We start from the raw sequence: 17,357 nt of genomic DNA, 5'->3' as shown, positions 1-17,357 counted from the left end.
ATATAATTAAGGACAAAAAGTTGCTTTATGCCTTAAATTATATGCCATTATACTAATATGTGTGTAATAATTAAATACGTCATTTTTTATCTATTTAAATTAAAATTACAATAATTATTTTAAGTATCATTCAAATTTTTACATTTGTGTGATATGTAATAATATATTTACCTATTATTTTAATATAATTATATCTGAAATAGTACATTTTACATATTTTTTTCACTGTTCTCAGATAATATTATAATTGTTGGCTTTAGTGTATGTGTATATATATATATATATATATAGAGAGAGAGAGAGAGAGAGAGAGAGAGCATGTTGTGTTTATAATATCACTCAGTATAAGTAAAAACATAAGACTGCCTTTATATTTTTGGAAGGATATGAGTTTTTTTTATTTTATTTTTTACAGCAGACAAAGTTCAGTTTTACAAAGACTTTGGATGACTCTGAATTTTGCAATATTTACAATGTTCTTCATGCGCCCATTCAAATTTCTTGTCATAGTTGACCAAATTTCAGTTTCGGTGCTTGTGCGAACTGCTTGAGTGAATTTAAGGGGAGACATGGTATCAGTCTGGATTTGATACTTTTTGATAGCATCAGACGCCAGAGGAAATGCACACACCAGTAACCTCCTGCCATCACACACACCATCAGGTTATGCAAATAGCATTCAAACTTGCTACACTAGTTTACCATGATACCATGAGATAAAAGTTACTCCACACTGATGCATAGTGTGTTCAGAAGAAAACATGCAAATACTTTCTTCCAAAGACCATAAACATATAAACATTACCTAGCTATAGAGGGGCAGTATGCTCACATTTTTTAGTTACATATTTATTTATTTAAATAAAATAATATTGCTATTGCAAGGTTTTTTTTTTCAATGCATTGATACGCTTCCCACATTTATATATATATATATATATATATATATATATATATATATATATATATATATATATATATACATATATATAGTTATTACTGAATAGCTTTTTTAAGTGTTTCATGTTTTGCTCTTAGTCATCCATGTTTGGCTCTTTATCATCCATTTCCACAGGCGTCCACCATCGTTTGGGTCCGTATCATTGATGAAAATGACAATGCGCCTGAGTTTCCAGAGGAAGAGTATGTGACGGAGCTCAGAGAGGGGCCAAACACTGTCGGAGCCATTATCGCAACGGTTACTGCCATCGACCCTGACGAAGACCTCAACGGAACCATCCGTTATTCCATCTCCAATGGCAACCTGGCCCAGACGTTCCAGATCAATAGCATAACGGTGAGGGGGTCAGAGAGTGACAAACAGGAAACCAGGATTGGTTTAGAGACACTAAATGACTTATTGTCATTGTATAGATAATATGTTTGTTAGATGTCTTATTTTTTCTCAAATGTGTTTGCACACAATTAACTGCATTATTATTTTAATAATGGTGTAGAACCATCTCAAGGATTATCAGAAGAAATGGACAGCACCTGAGTTAAATATGAGTGTCACAGCACAGGGTCTGAATACTTAGGACCGTGTGATATTTCAGTTTTTCTTTTTTGTTAAATGGGCAAAAATGTCAACAATTCTGTGTTTTTCTGTCAATATGGGGTGTGTGTGTACATTAATGAGGAAAAAAATGAACTTAAATGATTTTAGCAAATGGCTGCAATATAACAAAGAGTGAAACATTTAAGGGGGTCTGAATAATTTCTGTACCCACTGTACATACCTAATGACCCAATTAAACATCAGATTATATCATTTTCCTATAACTGAGCTTGAAAAGTCCAATATAAGTGTAAAAAATTAAATGGTGACAAATACTGAATGCAAAACTTGCTTCAAAAGAAACATTTCTTATTCTTTTCAATGTTGAAAACTGCTTAATATTTTTATGGAGACTGTGATATATCATTTTTTTTCAGGATTCTTTAATGAAAAGAAAGTTTAAATGAACAGCATTTCTTTGAAATAGAAATCTTTTGTAACATTATGAATGCCTTTATTGTCTCTTTTGATCAATTTAATGCATCCTTGCAGGATAAACGAATATTTAAAAAATCTTTCAAAAGAGACGTGATAGTTCACAAAAGACTTTCTGAGGATGATTCACATGTGTCACTGCTGTGCGTGTTTATTGTGGGTTTGTGTGTGTTCACAGGGTCAGATTGTGGTCATTAAGGAGTTGGATTATGAGATCAGTAATGGTCATTATGTGCTGACGGTCACAGCCACAGATCAGTGTCCTATACCTCAGTTCAGACGGACCTCCAGCACCACAGTGAGTTCATATCTGCTACACACGTGTATGCAGTCCTCATGATTCCTTTATATCACACTTACACACTCCCCTTACCGCAGGTCCTGGTGAATGTAGTAGATGTGAACGATAACGCACCCATCTTCCCGAGACCATTCGAAGGTCCGCTTGAAATCACAGAGGGTCAGCCGGGCCCACGTGTGTGGACCGTTAAAGCCACGGACGACGACTCGGGATCCAATGGAAAAGTGGAGTACAGCATCACAGCAGGGGACCTGAAAAGTGTGTGTGTGTGGTAGAAAGTTGATTCAGATCCAATCAGAATAAATGATGTGTATTGCAATTTCCTGTGTTTTTAAGTCTGCCTTTAAAATTGAGTTGTTCCTTTCTGTCTCTGTTTCTTTCTGTCTCTTTCTTTCTCAGATGAGTTTGTAATTTCATCAGTTGAGGGAGAGTTAAGAGTGAGGAGAGATGTGGAGCTGGACAGAGAAACTAACGACTTTTACAATATCACCATTACTGCCAAAGATCTGGGAACGCCAGCGCTCAGCGCTACGGTAAGCACCCCCGCACACATTTAGTTCATATTCTTCTACTATGCACCAAATTATTATGGGAAAGTACATACTTTTGAGTATGTGGGAAGACAATAGACCAGTATTGGGACATACTATATTGCACTGTGACATCATAAACCTCTTTGTTGTGTACAGTTTGCATTTGTAGTTAAACATTAAGCTAAATGATACATTGATATTTGTTATTACAATGTTTCCTTATTTTTATTATTTTAGTTTAATTTTCATACTTTTAAAACAGCATCTATTGTCAATAGAGCTTCACAAATAGATCTAAATAAAACTGAAAATTGAAATCGAAACTGAAAATTCTGAAATTTCAATAGATATTTGAGCTGTTTTTCTAAACAAGACCGCATTGGGTTCTTTTGCACAAGAGTTACTTGTGCAAAAAAAAAAAAAAAAACCTTGTTCTTGGAGAAGCTCGGTTTATGGTAAATGCTGCCCTGCAGTCTCAATCTCTGCATCTGCTCTCAGTTTGGGTTGCATTTGGGAATGCAATATATTCTGACTATCTTCCTTGTAATCGTGTTTATAATCCATCTGTTATCAACCAAGGAGAAGCTTTACGACCTCCCTGTAGTACACCAAAATATAAGTTAAGAAATCAATTAAGAAATCAATTCAAACTCAAATCTTTTATTTTACTTTGCAGTAGTAGTATTTTTCTTTTTTTCAATACAAAAAAGCACGGTAAACCTGGTGCTTTAAAAAAAAAAATGCCCCAATTCTATTAGCCTATTATTGTCCATTCTTCACCGTACTGTGGTTATTCAAATCTATAATATATAAATTAAGCAGTTAAATTAGTCATAAATATCAGTATTGTAATTTTACACTTGTAAAATAAAATTATAATTATATTAATTTACTCAGATCCTCAATTTCTATTCTGCAGTGAAATTTGTATTTTAAACAATGTTTATTTTTATAGTTTTATTTTATGATAATAATAATAGTAATATATATATATATATATATATATATATATATATATATATATATATATATATATATATATATATAAGAACACAATTACATTTTTCCCCAAATTTGTCATTTTTCTATTGAAAACATTGAAAGAAAATGCTTCAAATCTATAAAGCACTCACAAATAAACACTTAATAATGGGGAAGGGAATATGTTTCAAGCCACGTTAATTGTGATATTTTGTACTATATATGTGTGTGAATTAGTATGTACTGAATTACTTAAATATTTCCCAAAAAGTTCATACTGTGGTTTTGTTTTTCTGTGTCAGGTGGTATTGAGCATTAAGGTGTTGGACATTAATGATAACGACCCCATCCTGCTCAACTTACCCACTAACACCAGCGTGAGCGAGGGAGCACCGATCCACACCTCCATCACTCAAGTGTGGGCACAAGACTCTGACAGTGACCGCAATGCTCTCCTCACATACAGCATCACCGCCGGCAACAGTGATGGATCATTCTACATTAATGAGACAGTAAGAAACAGAAAGATATGAGTAAGAAGAGAATAAGAGACAGAAATAATAATGTAAGAGTGAACAGACTAATGTTCTCTTTCCTCCAGTCAGGTGTGGTTCAGGTGAACAGGCGGCTGGACAGAGAGAGAGTGTCTGAATACAGCCTCACCATCACCGTCAAAGACAACCCAGACAACCCTCGTATCGCACGCAGGGTAAATAACACAACCCATTCAGGTTTCACAGATGGCATGAATGACACAATCAGGTGTCATAAGACTCTTCTCTCTCTGCTCAGGATTCAGAGTTGTTGGTGGTGACTTTGCTGGATGTGAATGACAACAGGCCCATCTTCAGCCAATCAAGCTACAGGGGCGAGATCAGTGAAAACTCACCCACAGGTAGTGTTTTCTCTAACCACATCCTGACTCTTAGAAATGAAGCTCATGAAGGGCCAAGAAGAAAAGCTCTTTAATCTCATTCATAAGACAACTATGTTGATTGTCTTTGTGATGACAAAGGTTTTGAAGCAGAAGTTTGTTGCACTGTGAATACATTGTGTAACTTTCAGGGACCCACATTATATTAAGTGGCCTTAACTACTTTTTTTTTTTTTTAAACTACATGTTATTACATCTGTATTTAATTTCTGTAATTACATTTATAATTACACTGTTGACCCATACTTTACACCTTAACCCACCCTTAAACTTACCCATACCTCCAACCCTCTCCCTAACCTTACCCCTATCCCACCTCTATAGCAGCAAAAGTGTTTTACAATACAATATGAACACAATAAGTACATTGTACTTATTTTTTTATGTAAGTACATAGTAGTAAAGGCCACCTAATATAAAGTGGGACCACTTTCAGAATTCAGAATAAAATAGCATTTATTAATCAAAATAGCAAAAATGGCTTCTTCTGAAATCTTCAGATTACTGACATTTTGTGTTAACGTCGAATTATCGCTCACAATTACAATAGTGACTAACAGTGCATTCAGACTAACAATTTTTACCTATCATATAAATATAATAATCTAATATAAATCTGTAACACATAAATGAGCAGTATTACTTATTTTATATGTGAAGATATTAATCAACAAGTTTAGTAGTTACTTAGAAGTCTTAAAGGTATAAGCATGTCTACAGAAGACAAACTTTATTCAGCACAATTCCCTTCAGTGTTGATTCATTTCAGTAAAAGTGTCAATGCTGCAGTTCATCAGTTATGAAACTAATTAGATTGAGCAATAAAGCTGCTCTACACAAAACATTAGTGTCATTATTCAGCTCGGAAAACAATGCAGTCAAAGTGATAATATTTTCTTAATATTAATTGTCTTTTAAACCCCAACTGTGTAAGACAAAGGTAACAGTAGCAAAGAGCCCATTATCCTCCAGGTGACCTCAGTAGAGAAAAAACCTCCAGAGAAACTTTCTCCTATGCTGTAAATGGTGGTAAACGGTGTGATTTAGAATTCCAGGAGATAACATAAGTCTGACATTAAAATAAGAATGAATAAAAAACTAAATGATACTTTCTTGTGGGCCACAGAAGTTGTGACTATTTTAGCATACAGAGGTGAAATAAATACAGGATGAAAAGTGATGGTCATGACTCATTTAACATTAGATCAAAGCTGAACCTCTGAAGCCAAATCTCTGAACCTTTCTCTCTCTCTCTTTGTCTTTCTGTCTGTCCATTAGGCACCACTGTGTTGATTTTAAACGGCCCAGTTCTAGCAGAGGACAAAGACATTGGGGAGAATGCGGTGGTGAGGTATCGCCTCCTGGGAACTAGAGTGGACCTCTTCTCCATAGACTCCCGCACAGGTCTGAAGTTGAGCACAGATGCTAAAGATTATGTCTGTTTTGTTTTCATGGTTTCCAAAATTAAAGGCCTCAAAGAGATTTTAAAAACGTTATGTTGATGTCTTCAAGAGATAATATCAAGAGGCTAATATTCAATTGAATCAACATTGATGTGATATTTTCAGAGGTTTTTTTTCTGTTAGTACAATCCATTGTTTTGTTCCATTCTGTTCTGTTTTGTGTTTTGTTTTGTTCTGTTCTGTTTTGTGTTTTGTTCTGTTGTTCGTTGGTAGAAAAACATATAAACTCAAGCCATTTGTAAAGGCAGTATTGCTATGTCAGGTTGGTCAGGATGCTCTATATTATAGTTTGCACTATTTCGTTTACTTATAGTTGTCTGTGTATATTAAATCAAGAAAATATTTTAACATCACATGAATTTAACCTTTAAGCTTTTTGGAAAGTTGGTCTTAAATTAGTATTTTTATTTTCAGTAATTTAAAGACCTTAGATTTAATTCCTTTAAATATGCTGATACTTTTATATCTGTGGTGTCAGTTATACAAGATAAGCGTCCTCCCACCTTTATACACCCACAGAGTTCCGCGTAATCAAGCACTACTCCCGCTCATGACACGTTCTCTTCCCCACCCCCTCTCTCTGTGTCTCTAGGGGTGGTATCAGTGCGTGGGGGTGCTGTGCTGGACCGGGAGGCCTTCTCTGTGCCGTGGGTGGAGCTGTTTCTGCTTGGGGAGGATGTGGGAGGTTTAAACAGCACCGTTCCACTTACAGTCACCATCCTCGACATAAATGACAACCCACCTGTCTTCAATCCATCCAGTTTCACTGTACACCTGCCAGAAAACAGCCCCACAGGTGAGAGCTACAGTATCAACCTGGTGGAGGTAGATGAACTGGTAGAAAAACTACTTTAATCTGGTTTGTTGGTCCCCAGTGCAGAGAGTGCAAAGTATTTTTTTGAGTATTTTTTATTTACAAATGTATTATTTCTCACTGTGTGTGTGTGTGTGTGTGTGTGTGTGTGTATCTACATTGTGTAAATAAATATTACATGGAAAAAAACTGAAATCAGAAATACTAAATAAAACAAGTTTCATTTGAATAAAAAAAATTGTAAATCTAACAATCATCGTGTGTATTTTCAGGTGTGGTAGTCACGCAGCTGTCGGCGAGTGATGCTGATGGCGGCTCTAACGGTTGGCTACAATATCGGTTAGACAGCGGCGCTCAGGACCGTTTCATTGTTGATGCTCTCTCTGGTGCCGTCGTGGTCGGCAATGCTACACTGGACCGAGAGGAGCGTAGCTCGTACCGTCTAGTTGTCATAGCAACTGACCGAGGCACACCCTCTCTCTCAGGAACGGCGACGTTAACTGTTGTTCTGGATGATGTCAATGACTCCCGTCCTCGTTTCATACGGCCTGTGCAGACTATCAGCGTTAACGAGTCAACACCGCCAGGAGAGGTCGTAGCTACACTCACTGCCGAGGACCCTGATCTACGACCCCGTCTGGAGTATTACATCATCTCTGTGGAAGCAAAGGATGATGGGAATAATCCGGTGGATGGGCTGCAGCAGTCGTTTGGAATTGACTTTCACACAGGTGAGCAATTATGTTAAGTTGCACTTTTAGCCCTCTGAGACTTCACATGTAGCTCTTAATTTGTAATTCAACAACTAAACACTATAGGTTTTTTATTATAAATCAGATTTCTATAGAGAAAATTTATGTGATTTTCATGTTCTGTCATCTTGTGTTGATATTTGTGTCCATCTTTATTCTTAGGTGCTGTGTTTGTACGAAACCCCTTGAACCGAGAGTTGGTTAACACTTTTGAGATCATCGTTTCAGTGCATGACAATGCCAGTGATGTTATTGACATGTCTGTCAGTGTACCCAACGGTAAGAAAGATCTTTCTGTCTACTTACTTCTTTCTGTCCCTTCTGTTTTCATTTGTTCATCTATTTAATTTACTCACCCTCAAGTCATCCGAGATGCAGATGAGTTTGTTTCTTCATTGGAACAGATTTGGAGAAGTTTACCATTCCATCACTTGCTCATCAATGAATCCTCTGGAGTGAATGGGTGCCGTCAGAATGAGAGTCTAAACATCTGATAAAATAATCACAATAATCCACAAGTAGTGCACAGAGCTCCAGTACATTCATCAATGTCTTGTGAAGCAAAAAGCTGGTTTATTACAAACACGCTTGTGGATTACTTACATTAATTAGTGGATTATTGTTCAGAGCATCCGTTTAAACTAAACATTCTTACAGCACCTATTCCTTGCAGAGGATCCAATGGTGAGCAAGAGATGTAAATTCTGCATTTCTCCAAATCTGTTCCGCTGAAGAAACAATCTCGTCTTTATCTACAAATGCAACTTAAGATAGATCACATTGTAATCTTATTCTTTTATTGCATCTACTAAAAATACCAGTACTTACTGTCCACACCAGGCTTATTAACTGGTTTGACCAGAAACCCATGCCTGTAACCTACTTCCAGTTTGTCAGGTTTTCCTTCCTATGATTTAGTTTTTCTTGACCAGCACTAAATCAGCCTGGGCAGTGGGCGGTTGGGGGTTTGTTTCCTTTCCTCTTTCTGAGGAAATCAACTAGTTACGTTTTTTTTTATTTCTCCCCACAGCCAAATTAACCATCAACGTGCTGGATGTGAATGACAACGCTCCTCGTTTTCGCCCTTTCGGGGTAGCGAACTTCACCGAGAGGATTCTGGAGGGCGCTGTGTCTGGTACCACACTGCTGTCGGTGACGGCTGTGGATCCTGATAAAGGGCCCAATGGACAGATCATCTACCAGCTCCTACACCTGCCCCGTGGAGACTACATAAGACTTGAAGACCCTTCTACAGGTTACACACATGAATATATATTCTCGTTTCTACAACATTGCTATCAGTGGTCCCTAAATGATTGAAGCTTGAAAAATGGATGGTTTAATTCCATCTCTAAACTCCATGGTGTGTGTCTTTCTAAATCACTATCCACAGGTAAAATTATGGCCAATCGGACTGTGGATTATGAACAGGTGCAGTGGTTGAATTTCACAGTGCGTGCTCAGGATCACGGCATGCCTCCTCGCTTTGCTGAACTTCCTGTTTATTTGCGTATTGTTGATGTCAACGACAACAACCCAGTTTTTCAGCAACCTTTATATCAGGTAAATCAGAACAAACCAAAGAGCATCAGGATACTGTGCAGGTTGAATGCTTTTCTTTCCTTCTAAATTCAGGAAGAATGTTAATTCTGATGGAGGAAAATAGAGGTGTAAAGCTGATATAGTGGTGTCAAAGTTTGACACTTTGGTGAAAATGTTTCTGTGTTGCTTTTTGCTTATTCAATGTAAAATCTTAATGACAAATAGTCTGAATTTTAAGCATGACAAATGAATATTTATATGATTATTTAGTTAATGTGTCATAATGCATTTTAATGCCAAAATTTTCAAAATCAGTTTATATCAATGCAATGTTGATGTTTTCAGTGCTACTTTAGGCTTTTCACGTTTTCCACTAAACAGTGCAATATTGATCAAAAATAAGAAATGTTTCTTGAGAGCCAACTATTTGAATGACTCTGAAGACTGGAGTAATGATGCTGAAAATTCAGCTTTGCATCACAGGAATAAATTACATTTTAAAATATATTTTAACAGTTATGTTAAATTGTAATAATGTTTCACAATATTAAAAATCGAACAAATTCAGCCTTGGTGAGCATAAAGTAAGAGACTTGAACCAAAGATTTTCTGTATGTTTTTCTGTATGTGTTTGCAGAAGTCCATTTTTGAGGATGTTGCACTCAGCACCATTATTGTAAGTGTGAGTGCGACAGATGCAGACTCCGGTCTGTTCTCTGTCATTGAATATGGACTAGTGGATGGAGAGGGCAAGTTCGGCATCACACCCACTACGGTGAGTGGGTTGGTGTGAAAGCTAAAGACAATAAGAATAAGACAATAAGAAATGCCATTTATAATGTCATTTATATGCAATGTTGATGTCCTGTGTTATCAGGGTGACATCTACATCCTGTCTGCACTGGACAGAGAGACCAAGGACCGTTACACTCTCACAGCCTATGCCAGGGACAACCCTGGAGGCAGCCCCAACAACCGCAGAGAAAACTCCGTCCAGGTACACATTAGCTGAGTGTGAATTTCACCCATTTTATTACCTCAGAAATAATTTGATACACATCACTTTATAACTAGATATTAAAGTTTGTAGGCAAACTTTACGTTGGCTTGAAAAAGCCTAGCCCGCAAGTTTGAACATTTTTTAATGGCTTTCAGTTTTTAGCTCATTTTAAGTAGTTTAAAAGTTTTGAAGGCTATACAATCTATCAGAAAAAAATTGATTGATAAATATATAAGAAATAGTAAACTAGAATGTTGCTATGATTAAAAAGTTACTAGCATGTTGCTAGCGTGTTTCCAGCATAATTAGAATGTCTCTAGCATTTTGCTGGCATTATTAGCAAGTATCTAGCAAGTTAGTAGCATGTTGTAAGCATGTTTATATCATGTTTCCAGCATGATTAGCAGTTTACTAGCATGTTGTTCAAATTAATAGCAAGCGACTAGCATGTCGCTATCATGTTGTAAGCATGATTAGCAAGTGACTAGCATGTCATTACCATGATTAGCAAGTGATGAGCATGTTGTTAGCATGATTAGCAAGTTACAGGCATGTTGTTAGCATTATTAGCAAGTTATTATCATGTTGTTAGCATGTTTAGCAAGTTACTAGAATGTTGTAAGCATGTTTCTATGCTAATCCAGCTAAAACCAATTGACCTGCTAAAAAAGTGGCCAAAACCACTTTTAAACCAGCTTGTTAAACCAGCCAAAGCAGCCAATCAGCTTAGGCTGGTTTTAGCTATATTTTCAGTAGGGAGTTTTATTGTCTAAAAAAATTTCACCCCTTCAATGAAAGTCGGATTTTAAGTGGTTTTGATAGTCTGGTTTATGAAAACTGTAAGCCGGATCAGTTAGAAAAGATATAGCGACCCAAGTCAGACCAGTCTGAAGGTCTGACCTGAGCTTGGCAGGTGTAGCTTCAAAAGTTTAGAAGGAGATACTATTTAAAATTTGGTCTCAGAAGAAGAAGAAGAAGTTTCAATCGGATTTCAGTAAGTTGCCCTTTACAAGCCAACTTAAAGGGATACTCCACCCCACAATGAATGATTTTGTCACAATGATTTTGTCATTAATTACAATCTCTGTTCGTCTTTGGAACACAATTTAAGATATTTTGGATGAAAACCGGGAGGCATGTGGCGGTTCCATTGATTGCCAAGTAAATTACACTGTCAAGGTCCAGAAAAGTATGAAAGACAATGTCAGAATAATCCATCTGCCATCAGTGTTTCAACCGTAACGTTACGAAGCGACAACAATATTTTTTTGTACGAGAAGAAAACAAAAATAATTCTGCAAACTGCGTACACTGTTCTGTGTCAGCCGCGATATGAGGATACATTTTCTACATGTATTTACGCTTTGATTTGAAAGAAAACAGCACATCCTTGTGTCACGGTGGACACAGAAGAGTGTACGCAGTTTGCATTCAGCAGATATTCTCCAAAATGGCACTATGGTGATGTGTTGAGACAGAGGAGACAAATTGTTGAATAAAGTCGTTATTTTATTGTTTTCTTCTCATACAAAAAAATATTCTTGTCGTGCTCCGGCTCGTTCAGACACAAGCAGATGAACTTGTGTCATCATTTTATCTCACTTTGAAATCAATGTTCAAACAACCTGTTCTGCAAAATAAAGACCGGTTGACCACAGGAAGAAAACCAAACATGGATAAAATGATTTGAGCAAGAGACCGTGACGCATTCAAGGCGGAGCCGTCTTCACTTCCAGTTCCTGTTTAAGGAGGATATGAAGAGAGCATCAACTTTGCAAATGAGGTTTCACAAGAGATGAAGTGTTTGTGAGGCCAAATGTTCAGCTTGCACTTCCTCTTTTCACACTGTTTTGTTATGAGGAAGTGGGAAGTTATAGAAGCAAAACAAGCAGAAAATTAAAATACAATCAGCTGATGCAATTTTAAATGCCAGCTTGGCATAATATTCATAAATTCCAGATGTGAGTAAAATGCAAATACAAATCAGCTTTGATGAGTTCAGCTGGGCAGTCTGCATCGTCATGATGTGTTTTAAATTGAATTGTTGGTTTGCTGTGTTCCCAACCAGTGATAAATATCTTGTACATGTTTGCATTTTCTTGCACAGAAAGTTTCAGTTTCATGTGAACAGTTTTGCGTGAGCTGACCTCAAAAACTTGGAAAAAACAAACAAGCGAAAAAGCCTTCGCTACTCCACCTTAACACCTCTGTATCAGATCTCTAAACTCCGTCTCTCTCTCTGTGTCTCTCAGGTGCAGTTGACAGTAATGGATGTAAATGATTTCCGCCCACGTTTCTCAGAGAGAGTCTACACCTCTAGTATGTTTGAGAACGAGCCGGTTGGTACATCAGTGATCACAATGAAGGCCCTTGACCTCGATGAGGGGGAGAATGCATTACTTACCTACACTCTACAGGGTCCCGGAGCGGGTAAATCACACACACAGACACACGCATGTTTGTTTTTGTGAAAAGTGGGGACATCCCATAGGTGTAATAGTTTTTATACTGTACAAACTGTATATTCTATCGCCCTTCACCAACCCTACACCTAACCCTAACCCTCACAGGAAACTTTGTGCATTTTTACTTTCTCAAAAAAACTAATTCTGTATGTTTTATAAACGTTTTGAAAAATGGGGACATGGGTTCTGTCCTCATAAGTCACCCTCTCCTTGTAAAACCTGTGTCATACCCATGTCATTAAACAAAGTTGTGTCCTGATATGTCACAAAAACAAGAGCACATACACACACACACACAGATACAGATATACAGAAATATACAGAAATACAGATTTATTTTAATTTCATAGCACTTTAAATCTACTTTCTTAAATTTGAATTGCTGTTCACCATCCTGTTTACAACCTTGATTTAAAATCGGGAAATTAATTAGAAATGAAAGACATTGTCAATTTCCTTTCCATGTACAGTTTGATAAACCCACATAGTTGGATGATGTTGCTGATGTCTCCTCCTCTCTCTTTTACAGATGCGTTTTCTCTGGATCCTGACACCGGGCTGATTCGCTCCCTGCGGTTACTGCAGAGTTTTGAGAGGTTTAATCTGACCGTGGTGGCAACCGATCATGGCAGAACGCCACTCTGGGGAACCGCCAGTCTTCAGATCACTGTCATAGATGTCAATGATAACAGGCCGGTCTTTGTGCGGCCTGCCAATGGCACTATCATGCACATACTTGAGGTGTGAGGCAGTGAAAATCCAAGAGCTCATTTTTATTACTAAATTATATATATTGAATGCAGGCTTTCTCACTCATCCTACAAATTACAACTCAACCGCTTCGATGTGTTCTCAGTTATCCCACAACACTCTTTTTTTGTCTTCCTCATTGTCCTTCTTACTTCACATGTCCTTCATAGGAGTATCCATTACATGTAGCTGTCTAGTTGCATGCTGAAACATGCAGTAGAGATCGAGTGTTTGCTTGTGTGGTCTTCTGACAGCCAGAGTGAAAAGATCGTGTTGCAGATCTTTGTGATCATTGTGAAGTTCTTTATTCCATCGCTCTGAGAAGTGATGAAATTCACCCCTGTGATTCAGAGAGATGTTAACCATAGTGTCATAGCGGACAGTATTCTGAGAACTTTGTGCAAACTTTTTAAATTCCATTTGCAGCAAGGACGGTCTTCAAAACCTTTGAAATGCCTTTGATTCGAGTCAAAAGCACTAAATGGCACAAAAATAAAATCAAATAAGAGATTCTCTGTAAAATAAAAAATAACTCTCTAAAATAAGAGATTCTGACTAAAATCTCTCACATGGACAAATGAACAGGGGTGAGTACTCACCATTCAAAGCTTTGAGGTCTGTCAAATTTGATACCCCATACCTGGGGTGTGAGAGCTTGGATGACCTGTTTTGTTCAGAGTCAGACATCATGAATGAGTGACCATCCGGTCATGTTTTGTGTGTGTTCTTGCAGGAACAGCCTCCTGGGCTGGTGGTGTATGAAGTGTTCGCCACAGACGAGGATGAGGGGGTGAACGGAGAAGTCCGGTACAGCTTCCTGCAGACTGGAGCAGGAAATAGAGACTGGGAGAACTTCCATATTGATGCAGTGACCGGAGTGATCACCACTGCGGTTAAACTGGACAGAGAGAAACAAGCCCTGTACAGTGTGAGTCACTCTTTCTAACCAGACACAAAGACAAATGAAAACAGCCGAAAACCTTGGCGCAATGACAACTGAAATCTCTGTATTGGTGTGCAGCTGGTTGTGGTGGCGTATGACCTCGGGCAGCCCGTCCCGTATGAGACCATGCAGCCGCTGCAGGTGGCTCTGTCTGACATCGACGACAATGAACCTGTTTTTCTTAAACCTCCGGTAATGTTTTGAGCTTTTGTTTTTAAAAATCATACACATCATTCTATTTTGAAACTTAAAAATATTCCACATTTTTCATTTGATTTACAATTTCGCTTTGGATAAAAGCGTTTGCTAAATGCATTAATGTAAATGTATTGTGAAACAAAGCAAATCATGCAATGCAATGAAGTGATGACAGATAATAAATAAACATTCCTCGAAAGCCTGATGAATTGTATCACACTTTAACATACTTCAAAAAAACAAAAACAAATGATGAGTGGATAATCAAGTTACTTCAGTTTAGTAAACGTTTGTCTTTAATATTACCATCAATATGAAAGTTATTCTTACGTTTCCTTTTTTTGCAGCAGACATGTATGTGGACATTTGTAGAAAAAAAAAATTGCTAATGAAAAAGTATAAACTATTGTCAAATGACAGAAGCCATGTAGTAATCAGGTTTTTCAGCAAAGTTTTAATCATGTTGCTGTTTTAGAGGCCTTATACATTTTCATATCAAATATGATAAAGAAGGCTTTATGGGGTTGAGGACTTCTACATCATGAAATGTGATGCTTGAAAAATTCCGCATCACTTATTGCTTAATTCTGTGTGTTGCGTGTATTTCAGAGAGGAAGTTTGCCATATCAGCCTCTGTCGGTGCCTGAGCACTCGTCTCCTGGGACTGTTGTGGGCAATGTGACTGGTGCAGTGGACGCGGACGAGGGCTCTAACGCTATCGTCTACTATTTCATTGCAGGTGCGGACACAGTGTTAAACAGCAAAAATGAACCCCTATATATGCATTTGCATCATTATACCAAGCTTATCCAATGTTAGGCTCCGTTCAGCTCTTACAAAAGGAGTTTGACTTTGAATTTAATGTGAATTGTAATTGGATGTTTCCTTAATAATCATCTGGCAGTAATCTCTCTGCTGAACATATTCATGAAAGAATTGAATTTCATATGTGAACAAACAAACACTCTTGATCAACTATTGTAGGTCAGGACTCTTTCTTCATAGAAAATTTCCACCTACATTTACAAATGCATCACTCGGTTTGCACAATTTTGTTGCATCAGCAGAAGATGGTGAAACCCAGATTTCTGAGAAACTTTGAAATTCCCTTGTAAACTTGGCCGAACAATGGTAGTATTTCATGCATGGCAAGTGTAAATGTTTTATTAAATGCATTACTGATGTTCTTTTCTAGGAGGCGATACCGAGGGAAACTTTGGTATGAGTGCGGCCGGGGTGTTACAGGTCAAAAAAGATCTGGATCGGGAAGAAATCCCAGTGTATTCCATCATTGTTAAAGCTTCCAGTAACCGAAACTGGTCTCCTCGGAGAGGTCAAAGGTCACAGCGGGCCCAAGTGCTTGATCCAAGCCGTGACCCTACATTACAGGAAGTAAGAATCTTCCTTGAGGACATCAACGACCAGTCTCCGAGATTCACAAAGATGGAGTACACTGCAGGTAACAGATTTATTTGATTTATTTTTATTTCAGCTTTTGAACCCTGTTTTAAGGTTAATTTTGGGGCTTCATTTACTTTGCCTCTAATATTATTTATTTATTTGGTCTTTAAAGGTATCTACAGTAGCACCATTATCAGCTCAAAACTGAGCTTTTCTTCTGCTTGCAAATTGTAAACTCTTTGGTCTTCTACTTAAGCTACTTCAGCTTCTACTTCTACTTTTTGCTCCTTATCTAAAATAGATTAAATTAGATTTTTCAAACTCTGTCATCTTCATTCAGAGTAGTAAAATTTAATTAAATTAAATTTCAACTAAAATAAAAGTTATAATCTCATGTAGAAGTAGCATAAATAAGTATGAAGACAAGGTAAAAATTTGCCAAGATAGTTTAGTGCGACTATCATATAACAAAATGAAAAATAAAATAAAATTGTTATTAGTGCTGTCAAATAATTGCGATTAATTGCATCCAAAATAAAAGTTTTTGTCTACATAATATATGTGTGTGTATTGTGTATATTTATAATGTATATATAAATTAACCTGTATTTACATGTATGTATTTATATTCATTTAATTTATATCATATATAAATATATTTAATAAATAAACGTAACATATTTTTCTGATATATACATGTATGTGTGTATTTATAAGTACATAATAAATCTACTAAGTACACACACACGTAAACAAAAACATTGATTTGGGATGCGATTAATCACGATGAATCATTTGACAACACTATAATTTATTATATTAATTATTTTTTATATTAATTTCTCAATATGTATATATATATATATATATATATATATATATATATATATATATATATATATATATATATATATATATATCAGATTTTTTTTTTATTATTGCTTTAAAATTAAATTAAATTTAAAATTTAAAATTTTTTTTACTTGTTACATGTCTCTTTCTCTCTCTCTCTCTCTCTCTCTCTCTCTCTCTCTCTCTCTCTCTCTGTCAGGTGTGGCTGCGGATGCTAAAGTGGGCTCTGATCTGATCCGGGTTCAAGCGATTGATAATGACATTGGCAACAACAGTCTTGTTCTGTATCACATTCTGTCCATCCGCTACATCAAACTGCATTACAATGACTCTGAAGACATGGGCAACGTCTTCATCATCGGTCTGTGCGCATCACACACTCTTAAACTCCCTGTTTAAATATCTATTTATTATTTTTAGTGACTCTTCTTTCTT

General features: G+C 36.7%; 1 protein-coding gene across 1 annotated transcript in view; it reads left to right on the top strand.

Moving 5' to 3' along the window:
• Positions 1-17,357, top strand: part of LOC113112423 (cadherin-23) — a 197,163-nt gene that overhangs the window by 174,866 nt on the left and 4,940 nt on the right. Inside the window, exons 37-58 of the mRNA XM_026277988.1 lie at positions 1,076-1,297; positions 2,172-2,291; positions 2,372-2,552; positions 2,694-2,827; positions 4,111-4,320; positions 4,410-4,517; positions 4,601-4,703; positions 6,021-6,146; positions 6,798-7,001; positions 7,292-7,750; positions 7,934-8,050; positions 8,802-9,026; positions 9,165-9,334; positions 9,951-10,088; positions 10,191-10,310; positions 12,566-12,743; positions 13,308-13,519; positions 14,262-14,456; positions 14,550-14,663; positions 15,279-15,408; positions 15,865-16,128; positions 17,122-17,283. Coding sequence (XP_026133773.1) covers positions 1,076-1,297; positions 2,172-2,291; positions 2,372-2,552; positions 2,694-2,827; positions 4,111-4,320; positions 4,410-4,517; positions 4,601-4,703; positions 6,021-6,146; positions 6,798-7,001; positions 7,292-7,750; positions 7,934-8,050; positions 8,802-9,026; positions 9,165-9,334; positions 9,951-10,088; positions 10,191-10,310; positions 12,566-12,743; positions 13,308-13,519; positions 14,262-14,456; positions 14,550-14,663; positions 15,279-15,408; positions 15,865-16,128; positions 17,122-17,283 — 3,892 coding nt within the window. The remainder of the gene's footprint in view (positions 1-1,075; positions 1,298-2,171; positions 2,292-2,371; positions 2,553-2,693; positions 2,828-4,110; positions 4,321-4,409; positions 4,518-4,600; positions 4,704-6,020; positions 6,147-6,797; positions 7,002-7,291; positions 7,751-7,933; positions 8,051-8,801; positions 9,027-9,164; positions 9,335-9,950; positions 10,089-10,190; positions 10,311-12,565; positions 12,744-13,307; positions 13,520-14,261; positions 14,457-14,549; positions 14,664-15,278; positions 15,409-15,864; positions 16,129-17,121; positions 17,284-17,357) is intronic.

This window comes from Carassius auratus, chromosome 13, assembly GCF_003368295.1.
Source record: "Carassius auratus strain Wakin chromosome 13, ASM336829v1, whole genome shotgun sequence".
Taxonomy (NCBI): Eukaryota; Metazoa; Chordata; class Actinopteri; order Cypriniformes; family Cyprinidae; genus Carassius; species Carassius auratus.
This window is presented reverse-complemented; position numbering and strand designations above follow the sequence as displayed.